General features: G+C 40.7%; 1 protein-coding gene across 1 annotated transcript in view; it reads left to right on the top strand.

The window, feature by feature from the left end:
* Sorcs3 (sortilin related VPS10 domain containing receptor 3) overlaps positions 1-18,977 on the top strand; it is a 249,034-nt gene that overhangs the window by 109,328 nt on the left and 120,729 nt on the right. Inside the window, exon 4 of the mRNA XM_059253743.1 lies at positions 12,432-12,521. Coding sequence (XP_059109726.1) covers positions 12,432-12,521 — 90 coding nt within the window. The remainder of the gene's footprint in view (positions 1-12,431; positions 12,522-18,977) is intronic.

Below are 18,977 nucleotides of genomic sequence, written 5' to 3'. Positions count from 1 at the left end.
AGAAAGCTGATGGACATGAGAGAAAGCTAACTACAAGGGGGAAGCTCCAAGAAGCAGCAGTTGGCATTTCTTTATTATACATGGCTCCCTTGTAGAAGTGATGGTGTTGTCTAAGAAACCACTTGACAGATGGTTTCAATCCATCCCTGCTGTCCTGAAATTCACTCATGAGGCATGAAAGTCCCACATTGGCAAAGTTTCATTGCTATACCTACCAGTTCACATGTATCTCTAAACCACCTGGAAATCCCAGGTCCCAGTGAACCTTATCTCTAGAAAATTGATGGTCTTGTTTTCCTTGTCCTTTCAAGATGTATAAAATACCTTGAAAATATCAATAGAATTAATTATTTTCCAGGCATCCATGTACACCTGCAATTCATCCCATGTGGCTGCAGATACTTGTGTTTTATGGTGTTGCTTATCTCTTTCCTGTTTCTCTTCCTCATATTCATGTTGCCCTTGGGCCTTTGTTCTATGTGTAGAACTGACAGACCCAGTACCTCACAGTGTCAGCATGGACATATCTACATCTTCAGCTGGATTTATCAGTGAAGACATTCTAAACCTCCGGATTTCCTGTTCTTTTTCACAATTACAATTGGTACAACCTAATCTTTCTTTCCAGGGTACTTTACAGGAAAAATAATCAGTTTATTATCTTATCTCATTTATTCACAAGAATCTAAAATGGGTAAATATTGTTAGTTTCCTTCTTATAGAAAAGTAACCCCCAAATTGCAAGAGGTGAGAAGCTATGTCTGAAGTTACTCAATAAATAAGTGGCTGAGTTGAAAATGAAGCAAAAGATATCACAGGTGTGGGTGTCTTCATGTTATACTTCTGTCTCACTATTTCACTTCATTTTCTGTAGTTCAGGAATACTGTTGAAGCAACAGAGGCTACTGTCTATTTTGGGGAGATTTTATCCAAATAATTGACTTCATAATATCCATTATATAAAAAGGAAATAGACTACATGAACGTGGTTGAACAAGCTAACTAGAAAGCTTTTAAAATATGTGAAGACTGCATAAGCCAGACCCTTTAAATGGAATCTCTAGCACACACTTAGTTCCATGTTTTACAAAACCATGTTGAGTCCATGGTACAAAGAAAAATGACTTTTTTCACAAGTGGAAGGAAGCGTTTTGATAGCAAGTTTTAACATGTCTGTCCTTCAATCCAGATTCCATTTCTATGTGGAGAGGAGAGAGAAAGAGAGAGAGAGAGAGAGAGAGAGAGAGAGAGAGAGAGAGAGAGAGAGAGAGAGAGAGAGAGAGGCTTTGTCATCCTTATCAACAATTCTGAAAATGACTACTTTTCAGGTACTGTTACATTACTCAGAATTATTCACAGATGTTAGACTCCTTGGTTCAAATCCATATTCTGTCATTACTTGTGCACTTATTCCTTCCTTTTCACCAACCTAACACACACACACACACACACACACACACACACACACACACACACACTTTAGTGGTGGGGGATACAGCACACTTCTGTATTCATCAGGAGAGTCAGATGGGCATCCCCAGGGCTTCCTTTCCCTCTGAACCATGAAAGCCAAAACATAAATATCAAACTTGTTTTCATTAATGGTAATCCTTAGCTCATTTAAGCTTTGTGGTCTCTATTTGTGGACCCCCTGGAAAGTCATTCTGGTTGAGGGCAAGGAGAGGAATTTCAGAGCTCTACCCTTAGACAGTATTATCAGATGGCTATATATAAAACTACTACCCAGTCAGTCTCCAGAAGGCCTCCCAGATGTTTTATGGCCACTGGCATCTTTATCTGCAATTCTTCCTGAACAAGTAACATACAACAAGCAACTCCTTCTGTGTGTGCTGTGAAGATGAATTTATTCCGATGCTGTATCATCAGAAGTAGTAGTTATGTCTTTATTTTTCAGTAGAAGAAATTTAAATTACTTTCTCAAAGTCATTAAATCAGCAAGGGGCAGAAGCCAGATTCACACACATTTTTAGGGTAACAGCTAAAGTGCTCCATTCTTTTAAAAATGAGGAAAGGATCGCCTTTGAAGGAAAATGGAATTGGAAACCGAGTCCTTTTGTTATATCTGGCATATCAATTATTCTAGCCATTGTGTCCTAGACCCAAGCTCATTGTCCTGTGATTTTCTAGCTCATCATTGTTCTCTGCCCTACTGGCATTTCTAGTAAGCAGTGAAGTAGGTCGGTGTTTTGCTGATGGTTCTGATAAGCAATGAAGTTGGTTATCTAGCTGGTGATGGTGGTAGTTGCTTCATCAGTAGTTTTTGAAAAGTGAGTTTACTGGCAAGTTCATTACTTACCTTCCTTCTATCCCCGTTCCATCCCTACAGACATGAATCATGAAACAGAAAGAAATATTGGCTTCAGTGTCAGCCTTTATTCCAAATCTATTCTTGGTGAAGCTATTTTGGAACTATTATGTTTGATACCAATAAAAGATTTTATGTACAAATCTGTTTTGAAGGAGGTCCAGCCTTAGCATAAGATACAGTGTTAGGTAATAGGCCCACTCTTTCTGGACACAGAGATATAAAACTGGGTATTACATTAATACTACAGAGCCTCTAGGCTATAAAGTGAGCAAACAGCAGTTAGACCAACACTGAATTCTGAGTCAGACAGTCTAGCATAGGAGATGACTTGCTGATAGGATGCTGTGTTGTTCCAAGTGCTACATGATTGTGGTAGACAGATAGAGAGGGACCTTAGCAAAGCGGCTTTGGGGAATAAACTCAAGTTAGCTGAGGCATTCCCATATTCCATGAACAAGTTGCCATGACAGTTGACTTGAACTTGAAGACCAAGTAGTGGTTGCCATGTTCCTGAGCAGCTGGGGCTACAGGCAGAAAGTTGACTCTTGAGGTTCAGTATTCAGAAAACTGTTTCTTCTTAAAAGCAAAAGAAAATGTGTTCTTTGAGAGAATTATACAGGTGGAAAGGGGGGGGGGAAGTCTAAAAACACAGAGATGTATTTTAAATAATCTGAATGGAATTAATGAGTAAAAGAATTTTCAAAGGTAATTGTGCATTATAAGGCCTGAAGTATCCCTTCCTCTTCTTCAAGGAGGAAGAAAGAATGCTGGAGCCATGTGAGAGGCAGCTGATATATTCCTATACGTGCAGCCATTTTTCTTGGTCTATATTATTCAAATTGTATTGGACCCAACTCAATCTCCTAACTGGAAAAGCTTTTAAATGTCATTTGCTATGAAGGCAACAGTCCTTGTATAAATTTATTTTCATTGTGGTCCTTCTTATCCACAAATTTTGATAGCAGCTCCACTCATTCCTGGGCAACAATGGAACATTGATTTTCAGGGACTGAGAAATTGACAAGAACTCCATACAGAAAGATCTGCCCTGTTGGTGGATTTTCTGTCTAAAAAATTGCAAGTTGAATGACACAGGATCTATCCCTCTCCACAGAGAGGTTTGGAAACCTCACTCAATGCAAGGATTGGCCTTAGCTTTGAAAACAGTAAATATCAGGTTCCAGTTCCAGGGCCACCATTCACTTGCTGTGTATCTTTGAGTATTTTGTGTAACTTCGTTACATGTCAGTTTTCTTCCTGAAAAAAAAATAGAAGGCTAGTGTGTACAGATGAACAGTACTTGAAACATGCTCAATAATATTATCTGCTATTAATCTCTCCACTAATATCTAGTATAGTGGTATTATTAAAAATAATAACAGCAGTAAATATTATCATTTTTTTCTTTTTTATTATTAAGAAATTTTCTATTCACTTTACATACCAACCACAGATTTTCCCCACCTCTTCCCTCTTCCTACCCACCATCCTTTCCCCCCAACCCACCCTCCATCCCCACATTTCCCAAGTCAAGGTCTCCCATGAGGAGTCAGCTGAGCCTGGCACACTCAGCTGAGGCAGGTCCAGGCCCCTCCCCCCTGCACCAAGGCTGTGCAAGGTGTCACATCCTAAGCACTGGGCTCCAAAAAAGTCTGCCCATGCACCAGGGACGGATCCCGATCCCCCTGCCTGCCCCCCCCCAAACAGTTCAAGCTAAATAACTGTCTCCTATATCCAGAGGGCTTAGTCTAGTCCTATGGAGGCTCCACAGCTGTTAGTCCACAGTTCATGAGTTTCCACTAGTGTGGCTGGTCATCTCATTAGCATTTATTATTATGGATAGTAAATAGTATGAAAGTTAAGCGCTCATGTAGTGATATATTGTGCACCCCAATAAAACTTATCTGGGGATCAGAGGGCAGAGCCAGCCACTAGATTAGACATAGAGGTCAGAGAGTGATGGCACACACCCTTAATCCTATCATTCAGGAAAGAGATCTGTGTATCTCTGTGAGTTCAAGGCCATACTGTGAACAGAGCCAGGCACAATGGCACACACCTTTAATTCCAGCACTTAAGATCTCATGCCTTTGCTTGGAAAGCACACATGCCTTTAATCCCAGGAAGTGATATGGCTGGGTGGAGAACAGTATATAAGGTGTGAGGAGACAGGAACTAAGCAGCAGTTCTGTAAAATGAATTGCTAAATGGTCTTATTAATAAAAAACCTGGAGCCAGATATTGGGGTAAAAACCGAGAGATTAAGGAATAGGACAAGCCATAGCCAACCTCACCTCACCAACTCCTTAGCCTCCAAAGAGACCTACTTCCTGTATACCCATGCCTATATGCCTGTCTCTGCCCTCTTACTTCCTCTCTCTGCCCAGCTACATCACTTCCTCTTTCTGCCCAGCTCTGTCACTTCCTGTCTGTCTGTACAGACCTCTAGACCTCTATGGTTAACTACTGCTGGGATTTAAAGGTGTGTACCACCACACCTGGCTCTGTTCCCAGTGTGACCTTGAACTCAGAGATCCGGATGAATCTCTGCCTTTTGAATGCTAGGATTAAAGGTGTGTGCTACCATTGCCTGACTTCTGTGTTTACTATAGTGGCTGGCTTTTTCCTCTGATCCTCAGATAAGCTTTATTGGGGTGCACAAAGAAAATACCACCACACAGTTCAGCTGAGATTTTTTTCAGATAAGGACTCAAAGGCTTTCAGTTGAGAAAACAGGAATGGCTGAGGAGTTGGTGAGGTGGGGTTGACTGTGGCTTGTTCTGTTTCTCTGATCTTTCAGCTTTCACCCCAATATCTAGCTCTGGGTTTTTTTTATTAATAAGACCATTTAGTAATTTGTGTTATGCACTCATAATAAAATAAATGCCCAAAATTATTTTTTTCTGTCTTTCTCATGTTTCCTATGTCTGCTTATAAATGCAGAATGTGCAGGTTGACTCATGTCTATGGCAGAAAGAGGCTCAACTGCTCACTTCCTGAAGGGGGACAGGAAGTAACTTACAGGTTTTGTTTCATGTTTAGTATGCAGATTTCCCTCTGTTCTCAGGAAAAGCTATCATTCAGAGACAGGATGAATGAAAATAAATAATAAAGACTATGTCAGGTTAAGCTTGGCCAAAGCAAGAATGGGGAGTGTCAGAAGGGATAGATGTATTTAATGACCAATGCATTTATCCAAAGGAATCATTTTCACTGGCTAGGAGCCCGATTAAACCTGTATAATGGAAATCCAGAAAATCAGATTAACGAGCCAGTCATTAGTAAGGAAAAGACCCAGCTAATTCTGTGTTTAGCATGACGGATAGGCCCAGAGCAAATAATTGGATGACATTCATCAAATGTAAAATAAAAGGTGTCACTGAAAGGGAAAGTAGTAATAATCTCTGGGATTTACAGTGCTGGCAAATTTGCTTGTAAGGAAGAGAAAAGTTCATCAAAATAGATTAATAGTCACTAAACTTTCTTCCTTCCTGTGTGGTTGCCAGAGAGTCACACAAATAGTAATGGAGAGACAGCAAACACATCAGCTGTGTGTCTCCCCAGCACTTTGGAGAGCTCCTGAGGATGTGCTACTTAAGATTTGGTCTGGAAATAAGCCATTGGCCGTCCAGGACTGGACAGGAATGGACAGAAATTTTGTGTGCTCGCCTGTAGGCATGAAACAGTAGAGAATACCAGACCCACAGTTGCTGTGGATAAGCAGATTAATCCCAGAAATCCATTATTCAGTTGTGAGTAAGTATTAACTTCCTGCTCATCCCTGAGCCAAGGTTTGGGCAGAGGCAGGAGTAAGAAAGCCAGTGATCACGTTCTGGCTGCAACAATGACAACTATGTGGTATTGAGTACCTTGGCTGAGCTTTCTCTGATTCAGTCTCCTGACCTGGAAAGGAAGGATATAGAAAATCAAATGAGGTAAATTGTGCACTACAGCACCTTCCATTTCCTGACACGGACTGAGGAGTGGCTGCTATTATTCTTGTTTATGTTACCCTTCTTCCTCTAAGAAGACATGGATTTTAAAATGTCCCATCAGCATCATAACAGGCTGTCTAGGAATGCAGGGAAACTCACACACACATGTCAATTGCAGGCTTTACAAGTATAATTTTCAAAAGATGTAAAAATTAAAGAAATGTGTTCTGTTGTTATAGTGAGATGACTAAGACAGAAGGAAGATTCTTGAAGCCACTTAGAAGAGAGTGGGTATAGTTTTTGAGCTAAGCTTTCTGAGGTTCAGATTTGTCTTGTCTTGGACAAATCTCTCAGCATTTTATACCTTTTGTAGAGAAATAGCTAAATAATTTATAAAAGAGCTAAGCGACTTTGGGAGTATGGTTGAACAAGTTTTAGTTGAATCATCATTACTATTATTACATATCATTGTCTGCCTGGAGATCATTGTGTCCACGACAATCATTTCTGCTATTACAATAAAATACCAACTTTATTTTCCCCTGCTCTGGGGGCTGTAGAGTTCAAGTGTGAGGCATTGACTGGCTGATTCGTGGCTGGAGAGATCCTCATCTCTTGCTTTCAAAATGGTGCCTCCAACGTTGTCCTCATCAGGCAGAAGAGAACAGCGAAGGAAGGAGATATTGGGGTGTTTCACACGTCCAGGAGGGAGGAGCCCTTGTTGCTTAGTCATGCCCTGAAAGCCTCTGCTTCTTAATTCTGTTGCATTTGCAGATCAGATTTCAGTATGAAATCTTGGAGAGAATTTAAATATTGAGTCAATACTAGTCCATTTCCGTATTCCCTGCCCAATTCTTGTTTATTGTCATGTCCAAAACTTCCTCATTCTACATCAGTGATATCAAAGTCTTAGCTTGTGCCAAATAACCCCAAAGTCCAATGCCCAAATCTCATATAAATATCATCTAAAACAGACATGGGTGAGACTTAAAGTGTTGATTCATCCTCAGACAAATTTCTCTACAGCTCTGAGTTCTTGTATGATTGTAATGCAGTGGTAGGTTACATATACGTTAGGTATTTCCATGCAAAAATCACAAAAGCAAGTAATAAGAAAGGTTATCAGATTAATCCCACAAATCCAACTACTTTATGTAGATGACCTTCTAAATGGTCTTGTTAAATAAAAAACACGGAGCCAAATATAGGGGTGAAAGCCTTAGAGAGATCAGGGAAATAGGGAAAGCCACCAGCCAACCTTACCTCACCAACTCTGCAGCTTCCAAATGCGAGCTGCTTCCTGTCTTACCCATGCCTTTATTGCCTTGCTGTTCTGCCCTCTCGCTGGCGATCTTAACCCAGCTACCTCACTTCCTCTTCCTACACAGCTCTGTCACTGTCTGTCTGTCTGTACAGACCTTCAGGCCTCTATGGTTGGTACTGGGATTAAAGGTATTTGTCACCACGCTTCGCTCTGTTCCCTAGTATGGCCTTGAACACACAGAGACCCTGCCTGATTGTATTAGGCATGTGCTGCCTGACTTCTTGTTTACTTAAAATGGCTGGCCTTTTCCCCCTGATCTCCAGGCAAGCTTTATTAAAGCACAAGTGAAGTATCACCACATTTCAGCACAAATAAAATATCACTACAACTTTAATTCTGATGATTGAAAATGATCATTGTTTGTCCTGTTTTCTAAGCAGATTGAGGTAGGGGTTGAGTCCCTATAGCTTTTCTGGGTATAGCCCAATTGCAACACTCATGTATTGAATTGGACTGCCTGTAGCTTTCCTAGGCTGCAGTTCCACATCGGTGGTACGTTTCTTGGGTAGACTCTCATCCCCATGGCTTGGCTGGGACTTTCTCAAGTGGAAATCTCTGTATACTGGCCACAGTCTTGCAATTCCTGTCCTAGTGGGGTTTCAGGTGAAGCCCCATGCCTTCAGCATCCTTTTCCTGGTACTTAGAGATTTTCATGGCATCCTTTGAAACTTAGTGGAAGCAGTCATACCTCTGTAGCCCTTGTACTCTGTGTGCTTGCAGAGTTAGTACCCATGGTAATGCCCTCAGGGTTTATTCCTTATGCTTTCCAGACATGTGACCCGAGCCACACATGAGGCCCAACAGGAATATTAGAAAGTTCTACAGTAGAATCTGGAAAACAGAGGTTCACATGGCGCTAGGTAGTGAGTCCCAAGGCCTTCAAACTATTCTGTCCTCACAGCCCTGATATTCTAGGCCTATAATGGAACTAGTAGCTTTGGAAGTCTCCCAAATGCCCCAGGGACCACTTTTCCATTTCCTTAATGAATGCCATCTGGCTTCCTTCTGTTCATACTAATCTCCTTATAAAATGTTTCCTTGATCACACCTTTTACTTTCTTATCCAAACCCATCTTTTAACTGTTTGTTTACATGGCCAAGATCAGAATTTTCCATATCTTTATAGTACCACTTCCCTTTGGAATATAAACTTTATCCAGAATTAATTCTCTCATCTCACAATTTACTGTAAATTGTCTTGAAGGGTGTGACAAACTTAACTTTGCTTAGATGTTTCTCCCACCAAACATTCTAATTCCATACACTGAAATTCTGCTGTCCACAAATTTTAGAACATAGACCCACTTCAGGTAAGTTCTTTGAAGGTAGCCTGTCCTTCAGCATCTAACACACTACTTCAAGTTTTCACTTGAAATCTCATTGGCATCCTATTCTCTGTATTTCTCATTCTCATTCGAATCTCCACCAGGGTGCTGATCACAACCACTTAAGTCTTCTCTAAGACTAAAGATTCCTCTGAAGCTGTCTTCTGATCCTTCACCTTAAAGCTCTGTTCTTTGCAATATGTGCTTCTCTAGCATCCATTTCAGCACCATTCCACCCTCTACCCGTCACTCTACTTCAAAAGCCCCTTCCATGTATTTTAGCAACAACTCATTCCCCACACCAATTTATTTATCCGACTATTTCTGCTGTTATGATAAAATATCTTAAACTAAGTGACTTGTAAACATCGAAAGTATAATTCTCATTGTTCCCAAGAGCCTGGCAAACTAAGATCAAGCCAGAGGTAGGTTCATTGTCTGTAAGGACCCTTTCTCTGCCTGTGATTTTGTGTCTTGTCTACCGTGCTGTCACATGGCAGAAGGGACAGATGTGTGAGAGAGGCTAAAGGTAGTTATCTGTAATCATTTTATAAGGCTTTTATGTCTACTTCATTAGGCCAAGTATTCACAGCTTCCCCATCTTCTGAAAGACCCTACCTCTTACTATTATTGCATTGAGCATTAAACTTCAACATACATTTTAGAAGAAATACAAACATGATAACACTTATGTTGTCTAGGAAGGAGGGAGGCCACAACCACACTCTTAGACATGAAGGAACACTTATAGGAATATGTATGTCACAAGAGTAAATGCCAAAAGCCCCACAGGAAAGGAAGAGGTAAAGTTCAGAAGGTGATAGACAGGACCACAGTAAACTGGTGGCATCCAAGACCTTTCTGTGAACTCTTGAGGCCTGAACTTAGGTTTAGGAATTATTGAGTTTTAGCAAATGCAAAGTGGTACACAGTCAGGTAAAATGGTGGGAGGCACCTTAATATCTGGGGGGAATTCTATGATAGTGTAAGTACTTGGGGAACCTTTTGGGCTAGTGGTCTTCCTGTGCCCTCTAATATGTTGGAACATTCCGTGGTCCATATGAACCATAATCAGTATATATTATTGAAGCATGAATATTCCAGGTTGTGTGTGAGCTTGTGTGTGAGGCAATCTGTGCCAAAGGAGGATTTTGTGAAGTTCTGTAGGAAACTGTATATAGCTGGAAAGTTTCTCTCCAGCTTCTGCCAAACCCCAGCAGTCTCTTAGCCCACTTATAAAATAAACACACAGATGCTTATATTATTTAAACTGTTTTGCCTAATGACTCAGGCTTCTTGTTATCTAGGTCTTCTATCTTATATTAACCCATTTCTATAAATCTATACCTTGCCACATGGTTCGTGGCTTACCAGTATCTTACATGTTGGTACTCATGGCGGTGGCTGGTAGCATCTCCTGACTCAGCCTTCCTGTTCCCAGAATTCTCTTCTCTGCTTGTCCTCCCTATACGTCTTTCCTGGCTACTGGCCAGTCAGCATTTTATTTATACAGAGCGATATCCACAGCAGCTATATTTTAAGCATGGCATATATTTGGGGTGCTTAAATGTGGTGCATATATGGGATCTCCTGGGGGGGGTGATAAAATGCTTTAGGACAAAATAGAGGTGAAAACTGGATAACACTGTGAATGAATTAAGTGCTATTAAACAGTGCATTTTAAAAAGGTTTAATTATAAGAATTTCATATCAATTAAAAATTATCACCACTATGAATAATAGCAGCCAGGAGTTCAAGTGAGGAGCATAGAGGTGTATGCAAATTTCTGTTAAAGATCTAGTTCTCTGATGCTCAAAGTGTGGTCCCCAGATAGCAACAGCACCAGGAAACTTATTAGAAAAGACAATTCGTTGACTACAACCAAACTCAGTTGAATCAGACATGGGGCCCAGCAGTCTGAGTTTTAATAAGCTATCCAGGTGATTCTAAAGCATGCTGAAACTCAAAAGTATTGATCTAGTTTTGTTTTTTGTTTTTTGTTTTCTGATTAGCAAGTATGCTTATATGTGTTGATTTTATAATTTAAAAATTTAAAAACAGGGTCATGCAAGGTCTAAGGGTGTCTACGAGTCCCGGCCCAAGAGTTACATTTTAATCTGATTCTATGAACTTAATGATTATTTTAAAAACAAGGAATTTTCCACAAACCATCAATCTCATTATGTCAACACCCACTTCTGTGCCAATACAAAACAATGTAGATTTATAACAAATATTTTAGCAAAATAAAAATAAAATTTCTAGAATAAAAAAAATCTCATTAGAGAATAGAGTCCTAGGATAGCCCTAAACATCAAGGAATAAACAGATCTCTCATTTTTAATTTACAGCCTGAACTTTGATTCAGGCTTTTTCCCAGGCTCTGCCTTATGCTGACTCTAATATCTACTCTACCTGACAGCTTGAAGAACTTGCTTTGGGGTCTTCCAGTCTATGAAGAAGAGGAAGAGAGCCATGGGAGAGGTCATCTCTTAGAGTGAGGGGTGGCTTTCAAGAGAGACATTACACCCCACTGCTCCCAGCAGTTGCTGGGGAGAGCTGCCAGCTTTGGACAGGAGTGAGGGGACTGGCTGGTCTCCAGCATGTGCTTGGGCTTCGGTAGGAAGGAAGCATGTGCCAGGAGTAATTGCCTCTGCAGCAGCCTGGTTGCTATTGTCCTCCTGCTATTTTCTCTGAACAGGCCATGTTATCTTCTTCTGTGAATATTAATTTCCCTGGAGTTAGCATAATTGGACCAAGAGCAGCCCTCCACAGAGCTGTGCCTTTTTGGCAGGACTTTTCCACAAACCTGGGCCTGGGGATCATTTCTTGGAGTGGTTCTGTGTCATCTAATGAAGGATCGATCCTTTGCCAAGTGAGGTGGCAAAGCTCATTCCTGTCATCCTACCTCTGAACTAGCAGAGGTTTATGAATTCCATGTTTGGACTTTTCCTCTTACCTTTAATGCCTTTAATCGGTTTGCACATGGGAAGAATCAGTAAGCATCTGTTCAATGCATGGATTTATGAATACGAATGGAAAAGTGTGACCAAGTCAGATATGAAATTAAATTCCGCAGTAGTGATGCTTTGAGCCATACTAATCATTTAGATGCCAAAGAATGCTTATGATCATGGTGCTATGGTTATAATGTATTAATAAATTATTAAAAATAGCTAATACTGGACAAATAGATCATGAATGAAACCAGTGCTGATAGTTTCTCTGTTTTCAGTTGAAAATAAAGATTAGGTGTGTTTTACCTGCAAAGCACAGTGACCAAGAATCAACCTATGTTCTCACTTAGAAATTTAGGAAAATGGGAATGATTATTGTAATTGTGCATTTATTGTCTCAGCACCACGATATAGAAATACTTAAGGCATCAGAGAGTCAAAACTAGCACCAGACATACTTGAAAAGGTAATTTTGAGCATAGTGTGGTTGCTTATGGACAGGACAGTATTTTCCAACTTGTGGCACCATCTGATCTCTTTTTGTTTCCCCCATGATCTAGGTAACAATAGGTGGAAGAGCGAGCTACTACGTGTCCTATCGAAGAGAAGCCTTTGCCCAGATAAAGCTGCCCAAGTACTCCTTGCCAAAGGTATTGCACACAGGACCTGTTATCCTGAGACTTGCCAGATAATGCCAGGGATGGAGAGGCTGCCTCCATGGGATGCAGGAAGCCACTGACATTTATTTAGTCTGGAGAACTCCTGAAGGATTTTGGTCATTGTTGATGGGGCTGAACCTGAGTGCTGTATTCCTTTCTCAGCAGCATGCCAGGCATGGGTTTGATTTCCTGTAACTCAGCATGTGGTATGATCTTGGGCTCTTTGCCAAGAGTGGGAGAGACAGGAATGCTGGCTTTGAAATCAGTCTCTTCAGAGGGTTCTCCTTTCTGTAGCCGTGTTATTGACAACCAGAAGGTAAGCTTGCCAGGCAGGAGCACAGCTGCTACACGTGGATGTGAAAAGTACACAGAGCAGTTTGCTGGTGTTCTTACTTCTCTTTCCATTTTAAGGATAAATATGAACATTCCACCTGTTTCCACTCCACTTTGGCCTCTTCCGTTGAGTAGAAAGCTTATTCTGTGGATCCCATTTCTTGTGAACACCAGCTTCTAGGTGAAGATGGATCCTGTAAATTCACTGTGAACAAAACCAGAATGTGATTATATAATTTAATGGGGCTACAGGGAAGCTGTCTCAAGGTGTCACTTACCATGTCATGTGACAAAGAGACATGGTGTCTGAGACAAAGCTAAGAAACATTGTGAAAGACTATGTGAGCACAGAGATAGGAGGATTGTGGGATAAGAAGGTAAATCACTTTATATCCCCTGGTATTTGATTTTCAGTTATTCTTGTATGGGTGTGTTCATTCCATCCTGTCTTCATTCATTATTTCTTTTTTTTCACATATTCAACTTTTCTTCCATTAAAGTGGGCAATCTATGCTAAACATCGAATTGTTTAAAAGTCATTTTATTAATGGAGAATTTAAATTACAAAACTCAATCTCTCTCTTCTTTTTACTATTTGTCAAAATTATTAACTTCTCATGTTTTTAATTGAAGTAGAATTTCATCATACCTCCTTTATTTCCTCCCTCCCCCTCTTCCTACCAGATAACCCCCACCCCTTGAACTCTTCTCAAACCCCCACTCTTAAATCGAGACCCTCTTTTCTTTGGTTATATTTGTTATAAGAGTGTGTATATGTGTGTGAGTTCAAATATATATAAGTGCAACCTGCTGTGCCCACTATTATGTTTGTGTGTATATGGTTTGTAAGGCAGATAACTCTGAATGGAAAACCACTAAGGGGACCTCCCTGGGAGAGGCTAATTCACTTTCTGTCAGCAGTCAAAAGAGGTACAGTCTGCCTTCTATGATTTGAATCTGGCCCCAAAGTAAGTCGGTAACAGGACAGGAGTTGGTCAGAAGTACTTTGATTAGAAGTCTCTCCATGGTCCAGTTCAAAGTACAGAGTATGCCAATGTGCCACATTTTGAGGCATCAAGTTGAGTCACACATAGGAAGAAGAAAGGCTTGTCAAAACCACAAATGACTTGCGCATGTTCAGAAGCAGTACTATGACAAAACTGTGCTGTTTGCTTCGGCAGTAGAGAAAACTGGATATGACATTAATGGGTTAAAATTGTGTTGTAGCCTCAGTAGATGTTTCTACATGCATTAACTCAATTTCCTGAACCCTGCACATTTTATAAATATCAAAATACTTGTAAGCAATAAAGATCAAATAAGTATAAATTTGATAAAATATTTTGAAACATTTTTAAAAATCATGGAACTAGGTCTAGAATAGTAAATATGATAACAAACATTTCTTACCTGCTAAAATCAAATAAATATAAATGTAATAAAATATTTTAAAACATTTGTTTTTAAAATTGAACTAACTATGAATTAGCAAAAACAATGTAAACATTTTCTGCCTGCTAGAGCTCGGAGTGCGGTAGACAAGCAGCAATAAGCAAGCCAGTGTGAGTATAGGGAGTGTTCAAGCAGTCTAAGGACCCTTTCTGGATACAAGGTAGAGATAACTGAGTGTGGATAGTGAGGGCAACTTCCTAGAGAAAGTTGTGTTTCAGAGAATATAAGAAAAAAATATGAAATTCAGCCTGTAAACAAGGGTATGTTGGAAGTACAAGCTAATAGGTAATACAGTCATGTCTTATTATCACAGAGAAATTGTTACCATGACACTTACAGATGTCAAAATCCATAGATGACTATGTCTCTTTTATAACTAGCCTGGCCCAGCATTTTTAGATAACCTGTGCACATCCTTTCTGAATACTTAAAATCACCTTTAAATCTCATGCCATATCTTTTAGGAATCACAAGAAGAAATAGCATGCTATGTTTCTTTGGCAAAGGTACAGAATTAACTGCACTTTGGTCTTTGGAGGCCAGGAATAGGCAAGATCAACTGCACATGCAAAGGCCTTGTTTGAGGAACAAACATGGCTCCTTTTAACAGTTAAATACCTTGTGAAGTTTGGTTACAGAGTTTGGCAGAAGGGCTGTTAAAGAGGGCAGGTCCCATATTAAGTAGCCTTGGGGAACATGGAGACTGGTTTCTGGTTTCATGCTAGCCTGTCTATGACTGGATTTTGTGGGGAAATTGTTCAGTATGGTGGCTGCAGGATGTATGCATCAAGTTGTCTAAAGCCAGCCAGGAAACCGGTATGAGAGGGTGAGAAAAAGGAAAATTCAGCTATAAGCTTCCTGCAGGAGAAATCAGTGGTTCCTCACCCCAGGCCCAAGTCTCTCTACCTTGACCTAAAGTATATGTTTCAGGAACCCTTCCAAACCATTTCTCTACAATCAGGATGTGTTTACCTCAGTGTGAGTATAGATTTTATGAAATTTTAACCTTCTTAGGAAGGCAACAGTTCAGTCCCTTAGGCATGTGGCTGTAGGTGGGGTACAAATGAGGCCCTGAATTGATTTCCACCAAGAGTACTCCATTAATGATTAGTAACCCCATGGTGACTTATTGTGGGGGCGTATCAAACCACTCAGGCAGCCCCCTCATAGCAATGCATCCAGATAGGCTTCTCATTAATAAGAGACTGCTGAGAAAGTGGCTGGATGGTGATCGATCATTTTATTAGCTGGTGTTGGCCCAGATTTCATAATCAGGGCTAAGAAGCTAGGGACAGAGGGGGTGATGGGAGATTAGTTCTTTGCATTGTTTGAAAAACTGAAGTGACTTCAAGCCCATTGTTGCTGTTCCATGCAGTACAGCACTGTAGCTGTGGTTACATGCTTAGGGAAAGACAAAATGACAGAGAAGTTCCCTGTAATCACCGCACCTCACACTTCTGTTCCCAGCCTACCTGTTCAGAACATGCACACCTTGACTTCAGAGTATTTTGCAGAGGGTAAGATGAGTAACATTAATAATGAGTGGCATGATCGGAATGAGGAACAGTGCATCAAAGCTTCCATAGTTCATTGCTGGGACTCTTACCCCATACACATGACACTTAATGCACCAATTGGAAAGCATGGTGCGAGAGTAAGAGCAATGGTAGTTGAGAAAAGGTAGTTGAGCTTTTGAGCAGAAGCCTAAACCTCTCTTCAAGCTCCACCACTTACCCAGGAGCCTGGGTCTGCTCATCAGCAAAATGAGATAATGATACTGCTGTGTTGGGAGGAGTCAGTGAATGACTCACTGCTGGTCCAATGTAAAGTGCTCAGTAAATCCAAGGAACAGCTGTTACCTGGGGGAAATAATACCAGTGGCCTTTCTCTGCCTGTTATGCAGCTGAAGGTTACGATAGAATGGTAGAATTGTATCTCAGGCAGCATTGGCCTCCATATTGCTTGAAGCTGTCACTCTGCCACTTTGACCCTGACATAGCCTTTTTGGTCCCTTAGGTTTTAATTTTTTCTTTTTTTTTTTTTTTTTGGTTTTTCAAGACAGGGTTTCTCTGTGTAGCTTTGCGCCTTTCCTGGGACTCACTTGGTAGCCCAGGCTGGCCTTGAACTCACAGAGATCCGCCTGGCTCTGCCTCCTGAGTGCTGGGATTAAAGGCGTGCGCCACCACCGCCCGGCTTTAATTTTTTTCTTAAGTTGCAACTATAAAAGTCATTTCTCCAAATGAAAAGTTTTGTTTGTTTGTTTTTCTTTAAAGGTATTTGGGTTCTAGTGATACCCCCAAACTTTGCTGAGCCCCATGATTCTGGAAAACTGCCAAAGTTAAGAAATTTTACTCCATTTTAAGTGACTGGGGAAGGATTTATCCCTAAAGAACTACTCTCTGTAAGACTTGATAAGACTCAGATGTCTGTCTCTAACAAGGCCAGACTATAAATGGAGGCAGAGGTTTTCTATTCTGACCGCCTGGTCCCAAATAAAAACACAAAAGCTTATATAATTACAAAATGTTTGGCCAATAGCTCAGGCTTATTATTAAGTAACTTTTACTTTGAAATTAACCCGTTTCTATTAATCAATGTATTGACACATGGCCTATGGCTTTACCAGTCCTCTGGCAGCTTGCCTCTTGGGCAGCTGGTTGGAGTCTCTTTCAACTCTGCTCTTTTTCATCCCAGTCCTCAGTTTGATTGTCCCACCTAACTTTATCCTGTCTTGCTATAGCCAAACAGCTTCATTTTTAACCAATGAAAGTAATACATATTCACAATGCACAGAAGGATCATCTCACAGCACCAGATTCTCATTCTTGATCTCATAAGTGATTAGCTGAACTGTTGTCCTACTAACCAATGTGAACAAAATGCCTGATAATTTGACTTTATCAAAATTAGCTCTGGATTTTCTATTGTCTTCTGTCCTTGAACTTTGCCCACTCTCAAGTTTATACAGGCAATGGAGAGCTTGGGCAAACAGTGCAATAAGGGGTAGCCATCCTCCTGACCTTGTAGCATTTCTGAGCATCACTTGGTCTCAAAGAAAATGCCTCTGTCAGTTGTTCCATCATGCCATCTGCATGCTCTGCTACACACCCAGTCCTTTTTATTTTAGATTTCTTTTCAAAAGCAGCTGTTGGGGTTGGGGAAAAGGTTTTGTAGATAAAGTGCTTGCCATGGAAGTGTGAGAGTTCAGATCCTCAGCACCATCATATGTGCTCACATATAATCCCTCCTTTAGAGAGGCAGAGTCAGGGGAACCCGTTAAGCAATCCGGTCTAACTCTAATGCGTTCAGGGTTTAGCAGGAAATCCTGTCTCAGTAACAAAGTAGAGAGTGATGGAAGGAGAAGACACCGGAAGTCAGATTCTTGTCTCTACACACCAACATCTACACACATATGGACACATACACATAAACGTGCACACCACACATGATGCACACACATGCAACAAAGGCTAAATGCAATATATAGAAATAAAAAAAACACGTAAAAAGAATTTTAAAAGCAATTCTCAGCTAGGAGTGATAGTTCATGCCTATTATGCCAGCATTTGGGAGGTAGAACCAGGAGGATCTGAAGCTCACAGTCAGCCTTAGCCACATAGTGGGTTTGGAGCCAGCCTGGGATACATTAAACCCTTTTGTAAAACTAAACAAAACAAAGGCAGTTCTTTTTGAAGTACTTGCAGGTATTATGACCAGAGTCTGCAATAGCTTTTCCTTATCTAAGTCTGAGTTTGTAGTAACATGACAATAGATAGAAGTTAGTCCCATTGTGAGTAGTAAAAGACAAGAGGGAAGAGTTTCTTTAACATTATTATAAAGATAGTGACAAGGATGTTAACTTTTGCCCCCTTAACTTTCACAGATCTGAGGTCATAGCCACCGTTTGTAAGGGTTTACATGTAGTCTTAATCTGTTTGCTCATTCCTCTTCACTCTTACTCCATTCACTGCTATCTGCTCTCGGTCCTCCCATTCACTTATTTGGTATGTCCTTGAAAATCCTGCAGCTATCTTTGTTGGGTATCGATTCCCCAGGGTCCAAGGGGGCTTTGCTATGCCCGGCGTGGGATATTAGGGAAAAAATCTATGTACACTATGTTCTTAATGTCTGTTAACTTTATTCCTCTAAGACAAAATTCTATCAATTCAGCTATAGTTCCACCAGGCATTCAAGGCAGTAATAACTCTAGACATACCAAGCTCTATATCCATCTACTTTATTTCTCTGGGATGAAATCCTGTCTCCATAACTGCAGTTCTGTCCAGTTCCCTAGCTCATAGTCCAACTAACAACTAAAGTCTACACTTCCAGCCTCATCTTCGTCTTCTATATCCTCTTTCTCCATCTCTGCTACTCTCTACTCCTGGCACTCAGAAAACTCTACTCGAGATCTGCTTACCACCTACAGAACCTCTGTCTTCCTCTCTTCTTTCTCGCCATGCTGTTCTGTCCCTGTCTACAGAATATGCCAGCCTTTTCTTTCCCTGGGCACCTCCTTCCCTGCCTCCTCAGGAATGTTGTTTTACCTCTCACCTTGATATGCAAAAAACCTCTTTTGTTCTCAAAGTGCTCTGGGGAACCACGAGGCCTCCTCAAGGTTAGGGGATGGTCCGAGCTTAGCACAGGAAACAAAACTCTGCG

This window comes from Peromyscus eremicus, chromosome 1 (genome assembly GCF_949786415.1).
Source record: "Peromyscus eremicus chromosome 1, PerEre_H2_v1, whole genome shotgun sequence".
Classification (NCBI taxonomy): Eukaryota; Metazoa; Chordata; class Mammalia; order Rodentia; family Cricetidae; genus Peromyscus; species Peromyscus eremicus.
The sequence above is the reverse complement of the archived record's forward strand: the minus strand, read 5'-3'. Positions and strand labels throughout refer to the sequence as shown.